At 35.4% G+C, this 24,692-nt stretch overlaps 4 protein-coding genes across 12 annotated transcripts in view; 3 read left to right on the forward strand and 1 right to left on the reverse strand.

The window, feature by feature from the left end:
- Window positions 1–139: 139 nt before the first annotated feature.
- Window positions 140–6,989, forward strand: LOC108975396. 4 transcript variants are annotated; one of them, XM_018943874.1, is made up of 6 exons: window positions 910–1,027; window positions 2,584–3,278; window positions 4,848–5,001; window positions 5,558–5,657; window positions 5,731–5,937; window positions 5,998–6,989. In XM_018943874.1, exons 2-6 carry the CDS (start codon window positions 3,171–3,173, stop codon window positions 6,818–6,820), a joined length of 1,392 nt encoding a protein of 463 aa, XP_018799419.1. In that variant the 5' UTR covers window positions 910–1,027; window positions 2,584–3,170; the 3' UTR covers window positions 6,821–6,989. The 4 variants fall into 4 exon arrangements, with proteins under 4 accessions (XP_018799435.1, XP_018799419.1, XP_018799427.1 ...); XM_018943882.1 differs by lacking the exon at window positions 910–1,027 and adding an exon at window positions 1,128–1,181 and having other exon boundaries at window positions 2,716–3,278; XM_018943890.1 differs by lacking the exons at window positions 910–1,027; window positions 2,584–3,278 and adding an exon at window positions 140–238.
- A 589-nt stretch (window positions 6,990–7,578) lies between these two features.
- On the forward strand, window positions 7,579–8,579 carry LOC108975348. Its single transcript, XM_018943758.1, has 4 exons — window positions 7,579–7,676; window positions 7,744–7,832; window positions 8,138–8,241; window positions 8,515–8,579. The coding sequence occupies exons 1-4, from the start codon at window positions 7,629–7,631 to the stop codon at window positions 8,577–8,579; spliced, it is 306 nt and encodes a 101-aa protein (XP_018799303.1). The 5' UTR covers window positions 7,579–7,628.
- Window positions 8,580–10,746: 2,167 nt separating this feature from the next.
- Window positions 10,747–16,034, reverse strand: LOC108975665. Of its 2 annotated transcripts, XM_018944339.1 has the most exons (6): window positions 15,689–16,034; window positions 13,292–13,649; window positions 12,727–13,053; window positions 11,631–11,756; window positions 11,164–11,466; window positions 10,747–11,099 (listed from the first exon to the last, which is right to left on the reverse strand). In XM_018944339.1, the coding sequence occupies exons 2-6, from the start codon at window positions 13,473–13,475 to the stop codon at window positions 10,945–10,947; spliced, it is 1,095 nt and encodes a 364-aa protein (XP_018799884.1). In that variant the 5' UTR covers window positions 13,476–13,649; window positions 15,689–16,034; the 3' UTR covers window positions 10,747–10,944. The 2 variants fall into 2 exon arrangements, with proteins under 2 accessions (XP_018799884.1, XP_018799894.1); XM_018944349.1 differs by lacking the exon at window positions 15,689–16,034 and having other exon boundaries at window positions 13,292–13,680.
- A 322-nt stretch (window positions 16,035–16,356) lies between these two features.
- The window catches only part of LOC108975544 (sorbin and SH3 domain-containing protein 2), an 83,575-nt gene continuing 75,239 nt past the window's right edge, over window positions 16,357–24,692 (forward strand). The window contains exon 1 of one of the 5 annotated variants that reach the window (XM_018944252.1): window positions 16,357–16,459. The gene's annotated coding sequence lies outside the window, so the exon portion shown is untranslated. The remainder of the gene's footprint in view (window positions 16,460–24,692) is intronic. The other 4 variants (XM_018944261.1, XM_018944282.1, XM_018944290.1 and 1 more) reach the window with 4 other exon arrangements.

The raw sequence follows: 24,692 nt of genomic DNA on the forward strand, positions 1-24,692 counted from the left end.
TCCGAGTGTAAAAAATGTTTTATCACAATGTTCACCACCTGCTGATAAGGAGCATAAGAAACCGGTATAGTTTACGTTGAATAGGGGCTATGACGAGTGCTTATGATTGCTTGCGCGACATTTACTAGTTGGGAGGCGCGGTGCGATGTTGGCGTGTCCATATCAACGTTCAACACTCGGTGTTATCGGCATTCTTGTATTTTATTATTTATACTGGAATCTCTACGTGTTTTCTTCTGTGAGTGTGTCAGCTAAGTAAGATGAATTTATAAGAAAAAGAAAAATTTCTAAAAGATATTGATACCCACTGAGTTGACTAAAAAAAAGTCACATTGCAGAAGCTCAAGTGCGGGCAATTGGCTTTCAACGCTTCTACATTTGTTTGGGAGTAAGCATTGTGGGCTTCCAACGCATGTGGGCGTGCCGCTACGGAATTTTGGTAGAAATGACGCGGATGGAAAAGTGACAGCACTTGAGGAAATTCAGAAATTGAAAACGAAACGTGCAGTAAAGTGAAATTTTTGCTTGTTTTTTATGTGTGGGTGTGTGTACCAAAGTATTTACAAAGCAAATACTCCACGCGCCATTAATATACAAAATGCCGCAACCTCAGCGCTCGGACTGACATATTGGTTTGGCCTATACTTTGCGATATATTCCAATTAATTTTGCGGTTCGGTGTTGTTCATGTTTTATTTTTCATTTCTCCGACACATTTGTCGGACTAAAAATAGCGCGGAACATCTCATCAAAATTCGAATTATTATAAAGCATGTGCTACATTTACAAGTCGAACACGCTCTCGTTTCTACCTTCGTGCAAGAGGCGCCCGAATGGAAGTCCTCTGAAGAGCTGCGCCGCTTGTCGGTTTAGTATTCTCGCTTTTGCGCGTCTAAATTGAATAGGTTACAGACGCTGCGCGCTGAACAACTTTGGTGGATAAATAGCAAATATTTTCAAAATAGCCGTGTACATATGTAGCGATAATCGTGTGAAGATTTCGAAAACAGTGCAGTGATATCAACAGGTGTTCTTTAGAAAATGTTCTTAAAGTGACTTTTAGTGTTTGTGTGTTGATAGTTGTGGTGTGGAAACCAAACGGTTGTTGAGAGTAGGCGTGACGACAGCATTTTGTTTTACAACTGTGAATTGATAACAATAAAAGGAATGAGAGCGTTAGGGTGTGTTCAGGTTTTTAATGATATATATGTTGGTATAAGTGCCAATGGGAATTTGTGATAAATATTGTGTGTTACGTTTCGCTCAAGTTGCTATAAGAGAAAATCAAGTGAAATATAGTCAATATCAAGTTTGAGTCGGACTGGTGCAATTAAGGGGTTACTTTAGTTTCATCGGAACCTTTCTTCATAAATAAATAAATCCAACATACATACACTGCTAAAAAAAAAATTCGGAAATTTTTGGAAAAAAATATTTTAAACTCGGCCTTTGCGAGGCCATTTACGGTGACTCTTCGGAAAAAAGATGCGCATACGTTGGCAGGATAGTTCCTTATAGGATACTCTAAAGTGAAAAATACGTGTTTTAGTTGAAGCCTGAGCTTAGAACTTGGATGAAGGAAAAAAAATGAAAATTGGATTTTTGGCAAAAATTTTTACAAACAAATTAAAATTTCGGTGAAAATTTCGCGACAATTTTTGTTTTTCAAACAGTTACAATAAAAATATCTTTCTCCCAAGGCTTTAAGAATTGTTTCTCAAAAATCTGTCTAAAATTTTATAAAGATCGGTTCAGTAGTACTCGAGAAATCTTGCCAATCGATTTAGGAAACCCTGTTTCGAGGAAAACGCGTTTAAAGATGGTACACTTAGACGGGCTAGCCTTGAACGCCCATGTTCTCAAGGTTGTATCTCCGAAACTATTACTATTTTCAATTTGAAAATTATGAGAATATTCTAGAAGTGTTGTAGAATTTAATAATAATAAAAAGATTAAATTTTTTTGAATTTCGTCAGCCCATGTAACCCTTTAAACCATGCGCACAAACCGAATCGATGAAGAATTTTTGTTTGAGTTAGAGTAACCTATTTTTATCTCCATATGGCTATAAATTTGTATTTGACGATTTTTATACTAGATCAATGGACTTATGACGCGTTCCCAGAAAAAAGTCACAGGGAAAAAAAGTCTGGCGAAAACGAAGGCTAAGCATTGATTCTCGTTTCGTGTTGGGTAAAAAAGTCAGTCACAATCAAACGGGAATCTGATAATACATTCAGTTGGATTCTAGATTGACACGCTGTATATCTAAAGCATTAACCAAAAAGGTTCAGTCGCCTTCCTTGAGATTCTCTGCTATCTCTTTCATGTCAATAGGATGATATTCAAACACTTTTCTTGTTATATATTGAATAATTATAATGCCATTATTCATAAGCTTAACTCCTACTATATGGTATGATTCATTTAGGATCTCAAGAGATTAAACGTTTTTCTACTCCAGTATTCTCTCTTTGGTGTGTTCTAAATTAATGGTCCAAAACTTGGTATTTAAAGACAGAAATACGTTGAAAAGACTTTGACTTTTAAAGAGTTGCTAATGTAACATTTCGATTTTTATAGTTAGTAAAAACCTCAGAATATAAATACTGAATTAAATACTTCGCATCCGTAGTGATAGGAACCACCCTACCACATAAACCAATATACTTCTATTGGTTATAACGACAATAATAATCAATAAATTAGTCGCAGAGATAGCAAAAAAAGCACACACATGAATTATTAAAAAAACATTGTCTGAAGCACCAACACGAGTAATCACATCAAAAGCAAAATACATCGAGCCTAAACACACAACAAACACAAACGCATTGAGCCAAGAAAGCCAGCGATAATTAAATAGTTACGTCCGTGAGAAAACTGTCAGCTTTGCTTTTGTTGGACTGTACAAAGTTGCTTAAGAACCGCAAGTGACAAGTAGACAGTTGAAAAAAGAAAGCTTAACAAGCGTACGTTCGACCAGTTAAGCAGCAACGGCGCACGCGATACGTAGCATATGCACAGGCGCTTGTGCCACAAAAATCAAAGGCGCGCCAAGAAATCGGTTGAGTGAAGTGTTGCCAAATAATATAATTTTTTTGTGGTGAACTTTTGTAAAAATAATAATTATTAATGTATGGAGGTGAAATAAGTTAATCGGCGAAGAAATGCTGTCGGGCAACGGCAATCAAGCGCAGTATGCGTACTTTCTGCTGTCGGGCGCAGTGGCATTGACCATCATTATACTCGCCTATGTGTCAGTGCGCACAACACTCGTAAGCAATAATATAGAGCACAGATATATACTAATGCATGTGAAAATTACATTGCCAAACGAAAGAGAGAAAAAGACAGCTAAAGCTTGCAAGCAATTAAATATGAATTAACTACAACTAACAATGTTTGATTAGTAATGCTTTTGTAATTCATAAGAAACAAGATGGAAGGTTAACTTCGGCAGCACCGAAGTTATAATATCTCACACAGGTATATTCATTATAAAAAAGGTATAAATGATCTTTATCATAATTTTGATCGGTCCGTTCGTATGGCCGCTATATCCTATAGTAGTCCGATCTGAACAATATACAAGTTGTATATGGAGGTAGTGGCATTATCTTGGAAAATATTCCTCGCCAAAATGCATGAAGATATCTTGTCAAATGAAAGTCCTATAAAAAGTTCTACCAGGATTTGATTTTAATCAAACAGTTTGTATGACAACTATATGATATAGTGTGCTGGTAACAGCGATTCCGACAGACGAGCTGCTTCTTATGGAAAAAGAACAAGCACAAAATTTCAGATTTAACGGATGATCCAGAGGTATTTTTTCAATAGAGTGTTTTTGACAGATCACTCGTGAGAGTGTGTAGCTGTGACGTTGTTTTCATTCCGTATTGTTTGGTCTTTCATTATGGAAAGACTTATGCCTGAACTACGTTTACAAATCGTTAAACTTTATTACGAAAATTCACGTGCTGTAAAGAATATGTTTCGTGCGCTACACTCAACTTATGGTCAACATAATCGGTATACTGAGCGTACTATTCACAACAATATCACCCATCTTGAGACCTCCAATACTGAATTGTTGGATAATATTCGACCGAATAGACCAGAGAGGTCTTATTGAATTGGAAAATTTACGTTATGCATGAACTGAAGCCATACGACTTTCCGAAACTACATCGCTTCGCTCTACGGGCTCTTGAATAGTTCCAAGAAGATCCTTTTAGAACATCAACAGCTATCATTTCATCCAGAAAGAACAACGGTTTGGTGTAGTTTGGAATCATCGGTCCATATTTCTTCAAAAATCAGAACGTAATCCTCAGGGACGACCTTTATCTCGTCGTACTAACCTGAAATTGAAGTTCGTGATCACGATGGCATTTGGTTTCAACAAGACGGTGCCACTTCCGACACATCGGTTCAATTAATGGATTTATTGAGAGAACACTTCGGTGAGCAGATAATTTCACGTTTTGAGCCGGTCGATTGGCCATCGTGTGATACTCGTATCATACCGTATGAATTTTTCCTGTAGGTATATGTAAAATCTAAAGTCTATGCAGATAATACCGCTTCAATTCAGGCCTTGGAGCACAACATCACGCGTGTCATTCGCCAGTTTCCAGGCGAAATGAAATCTGAGACGTAGCCGCGGGCAATAATCCTAATTAAATCTTTTATATATATTATTTTTACTTCGTAGCAAACCTAATTTACTCTCTTCAGGGTATAAAAAGTCATAAAATAATTACTCAGTTATGAAATATTGGTTCACATTGCTTCAATTAATGTTATTCTGATATATTCGTCTCCTTTCATTGTACTGGCAGGACTCCAAATTGCGCGAAGATCTAAGTTCGCTACAGCAATCCTACATTTATATAAAACCATCATGGGGATACAATAACTCTTGGCGACAAATAGGCAGCAAAGCAAACCATTTAATTTACTCAGCATACTTTGATGACCGATTGGATGTGCTCGGTGAGTAACCAAATTTTTTACATATTAGCTCAAACAAAGGAAAGGGCATCGAAAATATGGGCTAAATTAGAAATTTATGCGGAGAGAAGCTTAGTCTTGAATCAGAAGTCATTTATGAAAGTATAAGCTATCTGCTTCATCAATAACACTCTCTCGAACTCTGAGTGTGGCTTGGTGAACGGTTACTAAAGTTTTGATCGATAATGCGTGAAACAGAAATAAATATAGATTTTTGCCACATTGCTGTCGGGTAACCTGGAGCCATCATTGAGTTTAATGCAGGATAAAGAAAAAAATGTAAAGGAACAGTCTCCGTTGATATAAATACAAAATCAAGATTATAGTCCAACAGTACGTAGGGTAACCATTGAACCCTTTTTTATATTATAGTTTTAAAACAAAAACCGTTAGAGCGAATAGATTGTACATATTTTCTACATATGGAGCTAAGAAATCCAGAACCATCTTAATACCTAATAAAATATAACGGTATTAAGAAACTACATTACCTTATGTAATAATCATATGCCAGTAACTAACCCAATAAATATTTCAGAAACAATAAACGACCACAACACGAAGGTACCCATAGGCTCTTTGCGTATTATCGCCATTTTACCACGAGAATTTAAAGAGGCCATAACTTGCACCGTTAGGTATTTACATTTTCTAAGATTTCAAAGTAGCGAATCAATCAAATCGAAAATATTGTATTCAATGTTCTCACAGATTCGAGGATTTCGTTGATAAAAGCATAGCAATTGGAAAAGTGCAATCGTTGAAGGAACATCATGACTACAAGTACGCGGCTTACTCCTTCATGTGCCCACTCTATGTAAATCGTAACAGCACTGCAATTCATCTGCCACAATCGGTTGCGATTTCTTATCCCTCCAACAGGCTAAGCCAACTGAGTCCAACATTTATGCCGATCAGGTTGGTAAAGTGCTGTTTATCGCTATTTCATATATGTAAATAATATTACCTTACTTCCAGCTATCCACGCGATGTGGACCAATTGTTCGCTATGTCACGTCCCGTGGTCTCGGTGTGCGTAGGGCCGCTGCAACAGAACTACTCGGATGTGCTGCGCGTCGCTGAATTCGTTGAAATGTATCGCATACTCGGCGCTCGACACTTTTACTTCTACCATCTCTCCGCTAGCGAGGAAGTAATGCGTCTATTACGACACTACCAAAGCGAAGGCATCGTCGATGTGCTGCAATGGAATGTGCCCGCCGAGCTGCTTACTCAGGTGCATTTCGCGGGCATCATGGCGCAAATCAACGACTGTGTCTATCGCGCCATGGTTGTGGACAACTATCGATACGCGGCCACTGTTGATCTCGACGAGATACTCATACCATTAAAACACAATTCGCTGTCGATTTTTCTGCGGCAATGCGATGAGGGACGTACCTCGGCGTACGTCTTTCGTAATGTGTTCTTCTATAATCTCGACAGTAACGACAGCTTCAGTCTACCGGCTCACACGCATAACCGTTTCCTTTACTCGCAAATGAAAGTGCGTCGCACTTTGGAAGTTATGCCGACACACCAGCGCAGCAAATGTATTGTGAATACACAGTCCATTATCGAAATGGGTAATCATTTTGTGTGGCGCAATGTGCCGGGTTACACAGAGACGACTGTGCCTCTAAGTGTGGGTTTACTTTTCCACTATCGCGATCAGTGCATCAATTGTAAGGCTCCACTGATGGTCGACTATACGGCACGTCGGTTCGGTTCGTTGATTTGGGATCGCGTCGACGAGACTTGCGGCCAAGTGTTTAACGAAAGTGGCTTATGTCCGAAGTAGGCAGATAAAAATGTACATGCCAACACAAACTAATGGAAGACTTTACAAAATTTAGTGTTCTCAGCTGTAACTTAGTAGATGAATTCATCATCGCATATTTTAGTTAGTTTTATATACAAATATTTGGAGTTAAGGATAATAGTGTATAAAGAAATATTTATGTATAATATAAGAGGAAAATATATAGAAATAAACGAAAGATATTCGACTCAATAGGGTAAATTTCAGCGATCGTTCTATGATTTGCTTTTTCGAACTAAAGTTTGAGGAAATTAACTTTTTTCTACGATGGAGATCGCTCGAGTAAAGTATATATGTATGTATGTATATGAAAAAGTGATATTCGACTTTATGGACCGAACCAAAGATAACGTTAAAAAAAATTTGCTTTGTTCTTCAATTGAGCTCATTCTAGAAACAATTGTGGTCGGGAACACCCGGAGCCTAGTACTTTCAAAATTTTCATGTTATTTAAATATTCAATAATTAGTTTCCAAATCAAAAGTTTATATCATTCAAATTGCAAAAACAAGTTGATCCCTCCCTTGATCTGCCACTGGTATATTTTTTATTGGTTTTTGGTGATAATTTTTCAATCTTATCGCATTCGGCTAAATTTGTGCGTAAGTGAATGACACCCGATATGCGATTTTGTTTAGACTGTTGTAAATAGAACTTGCGATGATTTCAAATTGAGTTTACGCCCACCAAAAATGGAAATAGAAAGAGCGAGTTAAATGCGATCAGTTCTTTTTTGAAACACAACGCGTTTAGTTTAGTGAGACAGTAACTGTAAAAATAAACTGTAATGCTGAAATTTCGCATCTCAAAGTCAGCTAAAGCGGAGAGTCTTAAGGTGAAATTTGTAGAACAGTTAAAAATATAAAACAATAATAACATGATTGTATCACAAGCGCTTGCAGGATGAAAAAACGCAGCTCGACGATAAACAATTGGTGCAACTCATACGTGCAACACCCGCGCGCAGTTCGCTCATTTTGGCGCTCAGCTGGTAAAGTAGGCGATAAGAAATCGTTCTTGGAAGAATTATTGTGGAACATATTTCATAGTACTGCATCAAATCAATATTTATTAAAAAACTCATAAAAGCTTTCGGTTATTAATTGTGTGAATTTACACTTTTTAGTTATACAAAATAATTAATTTTTTACAAAATATATAACATAATTTGATTTTTTAAAATATATTGTTTTTAATTTTAGAATTCTAAAGTTCTAGAATTACGAAATTTATTTTACGTTCATTTATTTTCATGACATATTTTTTGATTTGTAATCAAACTCATGCCCCTCGTAGCAATCAGCCAGCTGAGCGTTGCAGCAGGTGCGGCAGTTTTAATGAAAAAATTACAACTAAGAAAACAAAAGCAACAAACACAGCAGTAGTACGCAGCATTAGTGGTAAGTTACCTAAATTTAGTTACACCAAATAAATAGAAAGCGTTAGAAATTTATTTACTGCGATAAGATTTCTTGAAAGTGCAAACGGCAAGCTTTTTTGGCAAAAGTTCCAATTCTAGGTCCTGCCATAAGTTCGGTTACAAGTTCATGCCGTTACAAAAATGATACTATAATATATTTATTAATAATGTTAATTTTATTTAATAATGCATGCATTAAATGAGCGATGTACAATGTTTTATTCGAAATTGTAACCTTTTGCTTTATAATAAGCCTTAACCGATTCGACATTCAATAACAGCACGCACAGTTTTATTGGTCTCAACAGTGCTGTTTAAACCAAGGAATCTTCTCTAAATTTCTGTAGAGCATCTAACAGGGCATACTCTCTATCTCTGAGCTCAAACTGTAGTCCAATGAATTCAAATCTAGACTTCAAAATAGATTATTATCAGCTGTTATGAAACCAGGAATATTGCTTTCAAGCCTGGAGCAGAATTTTGCAAAGACATTGTCTCTTTTTATATTAAAACATGTTTAACAGTGAACATTTTTTCATTTGTAAAAGTATACTTATACCGAAGAAACCTCTTGAATCTGTTGAAGCTAATTTATTTCTAGCGCGTTGTCAGAAGATGACTAATTAATCGACGGTAGGCTTTCATTTAGGGATCATCTCGAATAAGTCTTGACATAAATCTTAAATGGTCAGAGCGATTTTCCGTATTATAAGGCGATTCTTGAGAACACATTCTCGAACAGTTTTCGAACCACGCAATCCCGACCATTTTACTTTCTGACTCAGCCTGACGTGTTCAAGCCATTTTCAGAAAATCCCTCTTGGAAGTATTAAACATTAATTCAAAGGTCTACCAAGTTATACAACACTTCTCACTTCACATATTGCAATATCGCAGGTTGTCTCGTCTTTGAATTCACCACTGACAGTATCACGTAGTGCACTTCTTGGCCATGGAGTTCAGCTTCAGAACCTCAAAACTAGAGAGAAAAAAGTGTGTGTTGGTTATAACCCCAGTTATGACCAGACACAAGCTTCTTTGAATATTTGAAAATTTGCCTCTTTGGCACATTTTTAGTCGGAATCATTGATTTATCAAAACTATGTATTTGATTCGGCATAACAATGAACTGCTTCTTCTTTGATATAGTATAAGTAGTTCAAATTGTATGTGAGTGCAGTTTCTGTATAAAAATACATACATATGTACATGCAGTTATGAATGTAAGTTTATATCGATTTCTGTCCTACATTTTCTTCTTCTTCTTCTTTCTTCAGTCACTTCTAGCTCTGTATTAAACGATTTTACAAAATTCTGCGGAAATGCCAACATTCATCAACTATCACCAGCGGCTACTACTTTATAGTATTAGTTGTATTATATATTATAAACTCGTACATACACATATTTCAACATACATACATACGTAAACGTAAGTGATCTTTTATTAATAAAGCGCTTTGTAATTATTAGCAGAAGTTAAACGCAGCAGAATGGGTTTATTGTTAAGCTTAGCTGAATAGGAGTATTTTTTACTGCCGTTGTTGTTGTGCCTGCATGCTTTCTATTTGCTCCAATTCCAAACACACATGTAAGAAATAATGCCCATATATGTACATACATATATGCATATCTATAAACTTAAATAGTCATGTGAGTATATACAGCTGATCATTTGTAGAACTGGCAAACTGCAAACTATAATTTCAATGACGTGCCTTCACTGTCAGATGAGCAAATAAATGACGGAACAGAAATATGTGAAATATATAAGAAACAAAACTATGCTTTTTTTTGTTTTTTTTTTTTTGGATGTTTCTCTGTAACTGAAATTATTTAAATCCATCAATGACAAAAGATCCGATTGTTCAGTTTAATGACAGCTTTATACTATAATGATCCGTGAGAAGAATGTGTGTAAAATTTGAAATCGATATCTAAAAACCAAGCGACTAGTTCGCGTAAGTACAGGGTTTGTCCGGAAAGTAACATGACTGAGTTGGTAAAAAAAATTTTTCGTTACAATTCCTTAAAAACTTTCAAAATAGACTCCTTCTGTCTCGATGAAGCGCCGCCAGCGCGATTTCCAAGTATCGAAGGCGTCACGGAAGGCATTCTCCGGAATAGCATTGAGAACTTAAGTAAATGCTGCTTGGATCCCCTCTGTCGTCTTAAGTAGCTTTCCTTTCATCGGCCTTTTCAGGCAAGGAAAAAAGGTCCGGAAGGGCTACATCTGGTTGTAGGGCGGAAGCGTTGGGATGTCGGCCTTGGTCAGGTAGCTGTTTACAAGAAAGACGGTGTTGTCGTGGTGCAACTCCCAATCGGCTGCGGTGTCTTGTCGGTCCCGATTGACCCTTCGTTTGATTTTGATAGATCAGTCCGAAATCATTGGTTCCGACAAATGAACAGCTTCTCGGAAAGAAAGGAACATGTGAAAAAATTTGAAATCGATATCTCAAAAACTAAGAGACTAGTACGCGTAAGCACCATTAAAACCACACATAAATCTCTCGTTTATTTAAAAATTGGCAATATAGTATCTTCTATTTTTAGAACATTTAAATATAATTTTCACATTTGTGTCATTCAGAATTTTTTAATCAACATTGTTATTTGTAAATTAACCGGTCTCTTATCGACTTAATGTTGACTTCGCAATAAATTGCGTACTCAATATGGCCTATCATGACTCTCTTGTAAAAAATTTCTCAAACTCCTGTTTGCACATCTTTTCACCGTCTGAATTTATGATAATGCAACTATCTCTTAAAGAAGTTGGAGAGTCTAAGAAAAAGCTTTCGTCCAAATCTTCAATATTTTCGCATCTAGTAGAGGAAGCTGGAAAAAATATTTAAACAAACAAAATATTGAAAAATATATAGCAAATTTTGGAATTTCTCACTTGGATAAAGACCATCCAATTGTGGGTAATAATTTTCTTTTTCATCTTTCAAGTTGACCGCTTTGCCGTTGTCACAGTCCAATATACGCGATTCTATTACTTTTATAGCTCTCGCCAATATATCAGCATGGTCCTCAACTACACGTTGTGACGACGAACAATTTACCATTTTCGCGCCGACGCCTTGCCATGGGTAAACACCCTCCAGATGGGCAGCCATGTTCTCATAAAAAGCTGCTCTAAACTCCCTTTTAATTAGTTCGTGCATTTTGTTGGGCTCCCTGAATTTCACAGCTGCCCCTTCTGAAATTATTAAAAAAAAAATTATTTTATAAAGACAGTGCACAGTTACTGCAAGTTAGTTTGGGTTCATGGTCTAACACAATTATTCAGTTTTAGTTTACAATGAGCATTTTATCTGTTCGCCAATTTATTTTATTTGATTTTAGTATAAATTCAAATTTTACCTTCCGATATGTTTTCACCATGTTCATCTACAATTACGAAGCAATCCGAATTCTTTTCGCTGCCACTTAGCTGTTCTAAGCCGGTTTGGCGCATACTCCTGAGTTGCGCTCTCATTGTACGGATGTCTGTTTAAAAGATATTAAATATAAATTGTGTAAATAAATTTAAAAACGTATATACATAAATTAAAAAGGTTTTGGGATCTTAGGTTTTATTATCTAAATATTAGGTAGTAGAAAAAGTCTTTTCTCTTTTGTCAACAGATGTCGTTGCAGTCGTATATCTCCAAAGCTACGAATCACATTGTGTCATATCATATAGTGCTGTTCAAAAATGAGACGAAAAGACTTTTTCGATTACTCAATATTATGAGTAGTGAAGCCAAAAAATATCTCACAGCTGTCCGTTTATGAAGGTAACTGGCGAAACACAAAAATTTTAAAAATAAGTCAAACTGGATCCGAAGTTAAAATATGTTTGTGTGATTTCATGGGAACCGCTTGAATCGAAAAATCAAAAATAACTCGCCCAAAAAAGGAAAGCATGAGCAAATCCAAAGTGAAAACGATGCTCATTGTATTTTTTACATGAAAGGCTAGCGTCCACGATGTATTTGTTCCTCCAAGATAAACCGTCAATGCCAAGTTTTACGTAGAAGTCCTCAAGAGGCTCAAACGAATGGTCAATCAGGTCCGACACGCACTGGCTCATACCGCCTTTCTTGTGAACAGCTACCCAACCGAGACCGACATCCCAACGCTTCCGCAGCCGCCCTACAACCCAGACTTTGGTTTCTTGCCTGAAAAGGCCGATGAAAGGAAAGCAATTTGAGACAACAGAGGGGATCCAAGCAGCATTCAGCTAGGCTCTCAATGCTATTCCGTGGAATGCCTTCCGTGACGCCTTCAACGCTTGGAAATTGCGCTGGCAGCGCTTCATCGAGACAGAAGGAGTCTATTTTGAAAGTTTTTAAACAATTGTAACGATTGGTTCAATAAATTTTTTTAAATCGACTCAGCCCTATTACTTTCCGGACAAACCCTGTATAAATGAAGATTTGACTATATATTCCAGTATCCATATTAATTAACTTACCTCTTCGTATGCCTTCCTGTACATAATCTAATTTCGAAAGCTTAGCGCGTGTGTGTGGGCTTACAGCATTTCCAGCTAATCTAATTTTTTTTTCTTCTTCTATTTTTACAATTTGTGCACGCAGTTGGCAGACTTTCAAAATAATTAACGTTTCCTCTATATCAGTTTTGGTGTTGTTGCCAATTTTCGGAATGGGTTCTACGTTTGCTTCAAAATTCTCCGCCTTGAAAATATTCCCTAACTTCGGGACATTCACTGTGTTGTCGCTATAAAAGGCGTCTGCGAATGCGCCTTTAAGGTCTAGATAAAAGAATCCCATCCCAGTAGCTAAAAAAAAAAATAGTCAAGAGTAGATTGAAAGAAGTGTGCAAGTATTCAGTATTGATAATAAATAATAATAGATAAATCAAAAGTCACAAATTTTTACTCATATAATATAAAAATAAAATTGCATGTAATTTGAAACAAAATCTGGATTATTTGATTAAACATGAACTCTTTACGTATTAATAAATTGCAGTAAATATCAAAATACACAATAAATTAAATATTTGTGCTCACTTACGCTTAGGTTTTCGAATAGTGCGACTTGTTGACGGGCCTTCCGAATTTAAATCATGCGAATGGTGTCTGATAACGAGTTCTGTAACATGGCCTTGCATAAGTAGCCTTGACCTTTGGGCAATCTGTCTTTCCCTGGCAGATGCGATTTGTTTGCCTTTTGCCCTTGCTTTGCTCTTTCGTCCCATTTTAAATTTTAAGAGAACTTATGAAGTCAGCTGAGTACTTTTAATGTTATTTTTATATTATCCAGAGATGATTCTTTTTTGATTTTTTTGTTTTCCTTTTTAGGAACACAATTTTGTTTTAAATTAATTGAGACACCAAAACATTAAGACAGTACTTCTGAGAAACGATTATGTCTGTAATTACAAGAATATTATGGTAGATAACTGCAGTCTTCCAGTGAATTTACTCCTATTCTCAGGCATTTGCCAGATCGATAAGGCAGTAGAATGATAAGTAGCAGTGTATTGGGAATAAAGTGGATGATATGAAGAAAGGTATACAGAACATAGCACAAAGTAACATGAAAACTATACAGTTCGAACAAAAAGCTCAATTTTAAATAACTTTGGCTTAATTTTTTTATTTTTTTGGTTAATAAATAAAGTAATTTCATTTAGTAGATTCTTTTATCTACGAAGATAAGTGTAAAATCTGTTTGAAAATTAAAAATTTATATACTGAACAGAATTATGTTTGGCACGAAATTTGGAACAGCCATAAGGAAATGTTGTGGTCCATATAAAGTATAAATGGTCAGAGTGACGACTGGAGCCGAATTTATCATATCTTGCTTTTCTCTCCGACCCTCCATCGAAGTAGTCACTCAGTTTTTAAGATATTGTTCGGAAATTTTAGCTTAGATAAAAATGAAAAACTTTTGTGGTTTTTTTTTTTTTTTTGTTTTTTTTTTTTTTTTTTTTTTTTTTTTTTTTTTTTTTTTTTTTTTTTTTTTTTTTTTTTTTTTTTTTTTTTATAGCTCCACCTAGCTCTCAAATATAGAATGTAAGGCTGTCTGTCCGTCCGGTCGAACTTCATTCCGACCGACCTTGGATTCACTTACTTAACTTATTTTCCAACCACAGGTCAAGTCAAGCTTGCATTTAAATACTATTCATTGTCAATTTATAATTACTGTAAATACCAATCATTTCAGTATTCATTAATTTTATTAGATTTTCTGAATTTCATTTAACCCGCGCACTTGTTGTTTTACCTGCCCATGTTTCACCACTGACCCATACTACGCTGTAACATCATTTGTTCATTTAAAAAATTAAGATCAAAGCCGAAGCCGCTCTCTAAAGTAAACTGCCATATGTAGCTCTCGAACCAAAGCATACAATAACCTCACATATACACATACCTACTTACAAAATATGTGAAAATTGTTTTATTTTGCCCTCTGATTTTGTCGCAAACGATTTTTTTACCCTACATACCCGCAAACACAACGATAACATAAAATATTCTCTGGCGACGCGGCTGAGCAGTCAATGCGAACACTTTGTTTTTGTTTTCTGTCAGTGCTTAGTCGAAACCCTAAATTCGCCAGCCTCCCAGTCAACAAGCCAACCAACCAACCGTTCATCCATCTATCTGTCCGACCAGACAGATATACTCATTCATATACAACCGACCGACCAGCCGGTTAGTGAATCAGCGGCAAAGCGTTCTCGCTCCGATCACTTGTGAGTTTGTTATTATTTTGTTTGTTATTATTTTTATTGTTGAAAGCACAAAAATACGCGAATAATTCCTACAGTGGTGCTGGATTGAACCAAATATCCGCTGAATATCAGAATTTGTGTCTTCGGCACTCACATGCGACTTTAATAACATATATAGGTGATATAATAAAGATCGCTCCAAAGTCCTGATAAAATATATTGAAGGTTTTTAGAAACTTTTCCGGGTTCCGAAAGCAATAAATATGTGATTAACTTGAATAGTGAATTCCAAAAATGATTTGCTGTTTGGCCCACGAGAGTAAATAAGGGTTTCCGATCCGCCGAAGAAGTTCATATTTAGTAGTGCTGCCAAAAAATACAGCACAAGCTAAAAGTCCCTTCAAGGATTCTGAATGAACTATCTGAGGACTTTAATTGCTCTTCATATTCAGCTTTATACATGTATTAAAGAGTAATTGAGCTATAATTCCCGATAAAACTTCGTACTTATTAGCGCTGCCCGAAAATGCAATCAAAGTTAAAGGTCTTTTCAAAGATCTTCAAAATGTTAGAGTACCATCTGAGGACTTTATTAGGTCTTTAGACATAATATCCTCAAGAGACAAAATGATCTTTTTATGTTATGATTGACTTTATACAGTACCTCCAAAAAAAATGCGTATCCAGTGGTTCAAAAGCACCTGAAGAACGTAGTTTTTACTTACTTGTCATTTTTATATACACATGAGAATCCCTTAAAGTCAACGCAGCACCATGCCGATAAAAAAAATGTATGAAATTATTCTTTTCCACCCACTGTATGGCCTGTTGATTCTAAGTTCAAATCCACACTTTGATCAGCCAACGCGTTGAAAGTATGGTGGCCGGTGGTGGTTCTGGAGATTCGCTTAGCCCAGCAGCGCGCCTAAGTTCGTGAGCACTGATATGATACAGTCGTCGTTCGTTTCATCTGCCGACGTCACCGACGACTACAGACTACAGCGGTCTGTTGAGTGATGGTGGTAGCGCTGTTTTCTGACTAAGCGAGCGACACTGCCTGTTCGCCTGCTTGCTAGCCAAACGGCTGACGCTGACTGAGTGGCTGTTGGGTTGGCTCGTTGGTCGGCTGTTTGGTTGGTTGCTTGGTTAGATGTTTGGCTGTTTCGAGCCCCTCTGAACTTCAGCGACCGCAGCAAATACTTTTTCAGTTATATTATAAGTTTCGTCAAGTCAAGTCGCGTTGATTACCAGAGGGTCTCTGTTGATGTGTTGTTGTGCGTCGCTGTCGCTGTCTCTGCCGATGAACGCATCTCGTTTACGATCGTTCGTGTGTGTTGTAATGCGAAAATTGCAAAAACAAAATAAAGTTAAATTATAAATAAATAAAAGCAAATACAAAAACCCAACACAAAAACAAGAAAAAAAAGTTATAGTAAGAAATCAGCTGTCGACGGCAACAACAACAAGTTGTACTATAGCCACTAAAGGTTCTCGACGTAAGTGATTAAAAATATTTTTAGTTTTTATCATTATATTTTGCCTCTTTCGCGTTTTACGTTGTTAGTTAACAATAATTAGACACAGACAGGGTTAGAATAATTGCAAAAAATTAAAACACAAAATATTAATTAGTGAGATAAGTGAGAAAATACTGAAAACGGTCGAAGAAATGTGTGAATGTGTTGGTTTTTAGGTTTGTAAATGAGCGCGCCTTCGTGTGTTTGTGTGATTGTTTGCTGCTATTTCGCTGTGTGTGTATGTGTGCGAATTGATTAGCATTTCTGTTTGAGCGCTCAACTGAACTTGCGCTGTGTTGTTTGTGTGTGTTTTGTTTTGTTTTGTCCAGTCGACAACAAAGTGTCAAGTACAGCGATGATAAGCGCAACAGGTATTTACTTAGTTTGGAAGCAAAGCAAAGTCAAAAAGTGAAATCTACACCGCCCATCGGCGCCACCCTACAGGGCACGCGTTCGAATGACTTTCAGCATTTATTCACGCAATTCAAACGGTCAACGATGGTGCAACTATTTACGCACCCATAACAACAACATATGCAGTGATAGTAGTAGTAACATTGACAACAACAATAATAAATAGAAAACATAAAATTCAAAAGCGCTGGTGAGCAGATAGTACACTAAGCGCTAATCAAATGGATTATCACCCATAACAAACGCAATGCGCGCAGACTTAGCAACACGAGTTCACATACATATATATGTATATACATACATGCAATTTATTTTTATTTACAAAGAAATGACAGTGCAATACGCATTTGCCTAGTTATTTGTACGCAAGCATGTAGATTATAAAAGGTACTACAGTGTGCTGCATAAAAAGTTAGTGCAGGTAGAATTTATGATCATTTCTGGCGATTGTGATGTCAAATACAGTAGAACCCGCTTTAATGCGTCAGGAAAAATCACAGCTTTTTGCGGTACTTAAAAAAGTCCGCTTAAGTCTTTCGAAGCGAATACAAAGCCCAAAAATGTTAGTTATTTAAGCGGATTCGATAATTTAACGGATGCTGGGATGCTGAACACAAAAAATTTAAATTCTTGGAGTTAATTTTTAATTTAATTTTCATTTCTTTCTGCATCAAGATAAATTTTATAATAATACAGTTAAATATCCACGGCTTCGACTCACGATATTCGGCCGATTGATCGTCTGTTTCCGGATCGTAAGCATAGATTATGACATCCTTATAGTCGGAAAGCATTGTTTCACAGACGTTAGCTCCACGCTGCTTTCCAAAAAATTTACTGATTTTGGAACAAATCGTGCTTTCACTTTTCTTAGGTATAAATGATATTTCAAAATGGTTTTCATTCCGATATTCCAGCGATGCCAGTAAGATCATTGACTCTTTGTTAATCGTCGATTCTCAAGCATCAATTCATTTATTTTATTAACGCGTTGATCATCAGTTGATGTTGGTGACCGTCCTGAACGTGGTTTGTCATCAATGCGTTCACTACCTTTTCGAATAATTTGTACTAATCTAACACGCTTGCTCACGGCAAACAATTCCACCGAAGACCTTTTCCAACATTGTGATTGTTTCACACTAAATTTAATGGAACTTCTTTGTGGAATAATTCCACTCATCGTAAAAATCGCCGAATGCACTTTGCAGAAATACAAGCCAAACAGTAGGGATATTTTATGTAACATTTGGCACGGATGTCACTGATACCAACTTAAAAAAAAAACGAAACGATTGAGAAAGGATATGAAATATATGAAATTTAAGCAATAACCTTTCGCTTTCATAATGTGTTTCTTATAAATAATACTATTAATTGACTTTTATTTCTGTGTTTTTGGTAGACATTTTGGGGCGCTTATTTACATTCTGACCTTTCTTAAATAAACATCTTAGAGAAGATCAAAATGTGATGGGTCAAACCTATATAGTTCTTAAGCCACTACTGTATTTTCTAATAATAGTTTTGTGTAATTTTTTCCACTATACATATATCTAAAAAAAAAGTCGCTCCTTGAAGATATTGCTCGTATCTACGATTGGGAAAAAATCAAAAATAGACAAAATGGCGCCGTTTACAACATGAAAAAATGAACTTTACCCAAAATGTTGGTCATTTGGTCGGCCAAATTTCGATTTTTGATAAAATTAAAAACTGGTAGTTCATTGCATGGAGGCTATATGCGCCTATGTATACAGAACATGCACAAAATAATAGTAGTATCCGAGTTATCATACAAATTTGGGAGATGCTATTCTGAGAAAAAAGCGTTAAGAGATAAGCTGATAGTCTAATCAACTGCGCGACAATTTTAAAACGCCAATTATTTGTGTTGAAATCGAATATTTTTTGTTAATTTCATATGAAGTATTCTCCCTAAAAAGCTCCTTTACAATATTTTTTTGTAAATCTCATAGTCAAAACTCGCAGACTCTGCTCTAAACAAAAAGCTGTCCAACGCACACTAAATATCAGATCTCACAAAATCTTCAGCTCAACACCCAAGAGGGTTGAACCTAACCAGAAGATACTTTAAACCCAGTTCAGGACTCTCTTTCGGATGCTATATTCCAAAAAATATCAACTGCTACTATTATCGCGCTCGTGTATTGTACTTACATTTGCAAACCATTGATTTCTATATATATGACATAATATAAATCAGCACACCTTCAAAATTTACGGTTTTGCCAATGCAACAAAAACAAAACAAGCATTGGGCGCATGCTGTCACCGCGCCCAGGTGCGCGGCCCAAACGACGAGCCGAATATGCAGTTATTTAAATAGCAATGAGTACTTGACAGACAGCATACTGACAGCGCCGTGGAGACAGTGCGATGAGGTTGACTGATTGCAATTATGACAACCTTTCATGGAAAACAATAAAAAAAAAACTATAAAAAATAAATAAACATAAAAAGTATATAATAAAAAGCAGTGGCAGTAGTTGAAATCAAACCAATAGCAATAAAAACAATAGTAACGGCAATAACTTATAATCTGACATACTGCATGTACATTTGTAATTATATTTGTTATTCTCTTTGTGTGTGAGCTAATTTTAATGGTGATTACCTTGGCGCTGGGCGATCGGTGGTTCACTGTTTGGACTACTACAAGCTCGTACATAAGCTTTTGTGTATGTGTATACGTTTGTATACGCGTAGCTAGATATTCGCCTGTAACTAGACTTGTATGCCACTTGTCCCGTTTGCTCGAGTGTGATCTGTCGTCGCTCGATCGCTGCTGCTTAATATGCATACCGAAGTGATTGTGCCAGTGTACGCGAGAATATTGGAACGTAATCAAAACAACAACAATAATGTGCTATATATGCATATGTATATAAAATAATAATGTAATAAGCGATGACCAAACCGACAATAGACGGTTTCCTATAGATGTTCGTGTGTGTGTCTGTGCAATTATATGCATGTGCCTGAGCAGCCAAAAACGGTAGCCAACATGACATAACAAAAATACAAAACAAAAATAAAAATTTACAAAAAAACAAAAAACAAAATAAAATACGAAAAAATACCAAAAAATACAAAAATAGAATTTAAATAATTATATTAGAATTTCCTTATTTATATGAATGTAGTATAAACTAGTTTCGGAATTCCATTCAATTCATTGCGACGCGCACGTCAAGCATTAATTTAGAATTTAATTTCTTCTAATAAATGGACATTTGAATATACAAATGAGATAATAGTGAGATGCTGCTACTTAAAAGCTTGCTCAGATACAATAACGGCGTAGATATGTATGCCACGATCGGTATGTGTTAGCATAGACTTCTAGAGCATCCTTTGTTTATGATTAGTGGTGATGTGCCAGCGCTCACATGGTTGCTGAATAGTTGCTACGTGCTTACATACATATATGCATCTAAGAATACATATGTACACGCATGCATATAAGCATTCAAATAACCAAACATATATGTAAGCAAAATGTATAGATATTTCTCCAAGAGATAAACAAGCGCCGACTTCTGGGGGCATGCGAACTTTTTCTGATTTTCAAGCGTATGCTAATTTTTCACTTAAAAACAAATTTGTGGCATTTATTTACGTGCATGTCTATCTGTATGTATTGCTATGTAAATTACCGTGCGCTTGATGAAAAAAGTCATGCGATTTTGCGAAATTTCAAACGGTTGCTGCGCAAATGTAGGACAGTATTTACATTTTGCAACGCGTAATTTATTCTATTTCCAAATTGAAACATTTTATATGGAACATACATACATGTGTACATATATATGATTGTATTTAGGTATGTACCTTAAATTTTTATGGCGCGCAATTTGTGCAATTTGGTGCGAGAAAATGCATAATTTTGATTTGAATTGCGCTAAGAAATATTAAGTTAACGTTTTCGGTTGTCGGGATCCCGAAATGTCTTTAACTTAATATAAAAAATATTGCATTATGTTGAAATGGGAAATTCGTATCTGCATTTAACTTAGAATCGCATCTCGTACATTATGTTTCGACATCGCCCTCGCCTGCCACTTGGCAGAATATTCGTACGGAAAATTCACTTTTCTGTTTCTAGTTGATTCAAAACAAAATCCTGGTGTTGAATTTCTGGTTGATTATACCAGTTTCACTTATTTATACCAGTTGTTTATTCGATTCATCACATTGTAGAGATTGATATCGCTTCCCTTGTGTGACTTAAAAATCCGCTTTTTGATTATACCAGTTTCATTTATTTATACCAGTTGCTTGTTCGATTCGTCAAATCGTAGAGATTGGTATCGCTCCCCTTGTGTATTATTCTACAGACTTAGAAGACCAATTTTTTATTATACCAGTTTAATTGATTTATACCAGTTGTCAAATCATAAAGATTGATATCACTGCCCTCTTTGTGTATCCTTCTACATAATTAGTAATCCATTTTTCGTTTGTATAATGGTGAGTTCAGCGCGTCACACCATCTTTTTTCTATTGAGATTGAGCTACATACATCAAATTATCATAATTTTAAGGCCTACTTTTAGGCGGAAATTAATTATCGCATATTCTTTTGTTTATCCAGATCCTTCTATAAACTATTCCTCAATTTGTAAAGAAAGATAAAAGGGAGTCTCCTATCCGAGGCTGGTTTTTAGTTTTCAATGGGGGCATTTTTTACGTGCGCACAATCCTACAACCTTAAGTAGGGATGATTCGCTTTTTCACTTTACCTCGCCTTCAAACGGATGTTTCTTGGCTACCCAGAGGATACTTGGTCTATAACCGGAAGTCGTGAGCTGCTTGAGCCACATGCAAAATAATCGTTTCTGACTACTTCTACACATCACTCCATACTCCAGAATGGACAGATCGAGTAATGAATTATAGACTTGCTCCAATTTTATATTTTGTTCTTTTATATTTACTGATTTCGGAAACATTAACTTCAAAAGTAAACGGACGTGCTCTTTGGAAGGAAAAACAAAAGATTAACCTCAGCACTCAGTACTTAAAATGGCATTGAACTCATTCATTGAATCACTAAGGAAAATTTATTAAAAACCTTTCTTCTTTCTTCAAAAACCCATTGGCAGTAAAAACAAGCTTTGTCAAAAATCTAAGTATTTTATTTTTACAATATTTGAATATTTGCCAAATACTCCTACAGTCACAATTTGGCCTGTTGCCAGTCATAAATTTCCAATGGCCACAGCTGACTGATGAGAGTGAAATGTAAATGAAAAACTTTTTCGAATTTTTTAAGTACACAATTTCACGTCACAGCGAAAACCAACATAAATATAATGAATATTATAAACAGCGAAACTATTTGCTGGCTCGCATGATTTGAATGCCGGCGAGTTAGCGCTTGCTCGGAAAATTTATGTGCTGAGCGGATTTTTGCAAATTTATGAAATATCGAAAATCACCAGATGACTGACAATGGTCTTGATCTACATTTGAACTACATTTGTACTATAGGCAGGTTCATACTGTATACATATGTATGTATGTGTAAATACATGGATATGAACATACAAATCAACGGATGTATGATGTGGTGTTGTGGTTAGGAAAAATTATACTAAAATTTATTAGTTTTTAGGAAGCTTTTAGCAAATTTTGGAGGACAGAACAATGCGCATGAATTGAGCGAAAGTAAGAATTAGAGCGAAATTATGAATCGAGATGATAATTTAATTTAATTTACCCTTATGTGGTATAAATATTGGGTAGTCGAAAATGTCTTTTCGTATTTGTAATCAAACTTCAACTAAGTTTTTTTGGTTAAGGGGTCAGTAGGCTAATCTGGCCTGTTTTTTTTTTTGTTTTTGGACTTTTTTTAATAGAAATTTTTATTCTACAATAAAAATTCTTTCACATATCATGAAGAGTGTATAACCAAATTTCTTCGGAATTTTTTGATGACATCTTTCGGAGAAATGGCTGGATGAATGAAATGCGTTTTCTACTGGCGGACGCGATTTCTCATGTTTGGATCATCTGAAACACAAAAACCCAATTTATTCTTAAAAAGTACGTCAATGGTTATCGTCCCTACTAGAATCATGAAAAAATGTTGATAAATAAAAAAGTAATTAACGTTTTTTTTAAATTGTTCCCCATGTTTTTGATATACATTTTGTCGATAACCATTCGTTTTGTAAACAATTAACAAAAAAAAAAATTAATAAAGTTAGTTGAGTAGTTCGACCGGAATCATGTCCGCCAGTTTAAAAAAGTGAGTTTTTGGGAAAAACGCGTTTAAAGGTTGAATGTTAAAGTGGGATTCTCCATTAATTCTAAGGGTATAAGCGAACAGAAAATGCAAAAAAAACAAAATTAAAAAATTTAAAAAGATTACCCCACTGAGCCCTTAAATGAAGCTTTCAACGCAACGATATTTATTGAAAAAATATGAAAAGATTTTTTCGAACACCCAGTATTTCAGTGAGTTCATAGAAAAACTTCACTAAAAGTTTTAAGGAATCTATCAAAGTCAAAAATTAATACTTTGATATAATTTTATTTACATCTAATACTCAAAAGAAAAAATGATAAGAAAGCCCATCTTTGGTGACCCTTTATTCATTAATCCATAAACGTGCAATGCAACATTGGTTGAGCCATAAAAATCTAAAAATAAAAATATATATTAAAAATTAGAATACATTAGCGGCTACATTTTAATAAATGTTAGACATGCATCCATACACACATATACAAACGTACACATGTCCATGTCAAATAGTGCATTTGCCGTGAAGGAAGCCCAATTAAGTTATTGAGCTGATAGATAGGTGCATGCGTGCATAATATTTTCCATTGTCTAGCGGATCAGAAACACTCATACAAATGCCATATTTTAGTTTCATACAAATGTAGACTCGTCAGTGTAATTTTTTATTTTGTTCTATATTTATTATTTTTATTTTGGTATGTGCGCCTCTAAAAATATGGGGCGTTTCGTTTGAGTAGCTGGTTATGTAACTACATATATTTAAGTACAGGCGGATATATGCATATATACTTTACCGTTAGGGAATAGAGAGCGCGAAGAAATTCTGGAGAGCAGAGCTTTCTTTTTTTTGCCGCTTTAACTAATGTGATCGTGTCGCTTGTTATTTATTGCGGCCTATTGGGAGTGATTAATAAAAGCTAATTAAGAAACTTTAACATACATATATAAACAATAACTGTTTTATGCCCTTAAAATCAGTATATAAATATTAAAAGAAAATAATTATTATAAAATTTTATTTTTAAAATTTAATTTATTTTAAAATTTTTTTTTATTTTTCAAACTTCTATACCTCTATGAAATTTTTCCTACAGAGCTTAAAATTGTATATATAATTATGCCGTTACATCTGTTTTCCATCAATTAGACGCTTAAATTATGTACATATTGTTGTGGCTTTTAGATAACAATTACTTATCTGTACTCTGCAGCTTATAGCCGCATACATGCATACATTTACGTACATATACATATACAAATTTAAAAAATATAGCAAAAGTATAGGGAAGCTATTTTATTTTTCATTTTTTCCACATAAATATATGCGGATGTATATAAAAATGTGTGRGTGTATGTATGTATGACATGTGGCTTTAATGTAGCGAATGCCCTCAAGTCTATATGTCGTGCTGTGTGAAGTTCATTATTGACCATTAAACGCAAATATTGCAAATGTAAACAGTTACACGTACGTGAAGTTGTAGGCTTTTAGATTTCAGCAAGCTGGCGATCTTCTATACT

The sequence above is a fragment of the Bactrocera latifrons genome, unplaced genomic scaffold (genome assembly GCF_001853355.1).
Source record: "Bactrocera latifrons isolate USDA-ARS-PBARC rearing strain unplaced genomic scaffold, ASM185335v1 scaffold_114, whole genome shotgun sequence".
NCBI lineage: Eukaryota > Metazoa > Arthropoda > Insecta > Diptera > Tephritidae > Bactrocera > Bactrocera latifrons.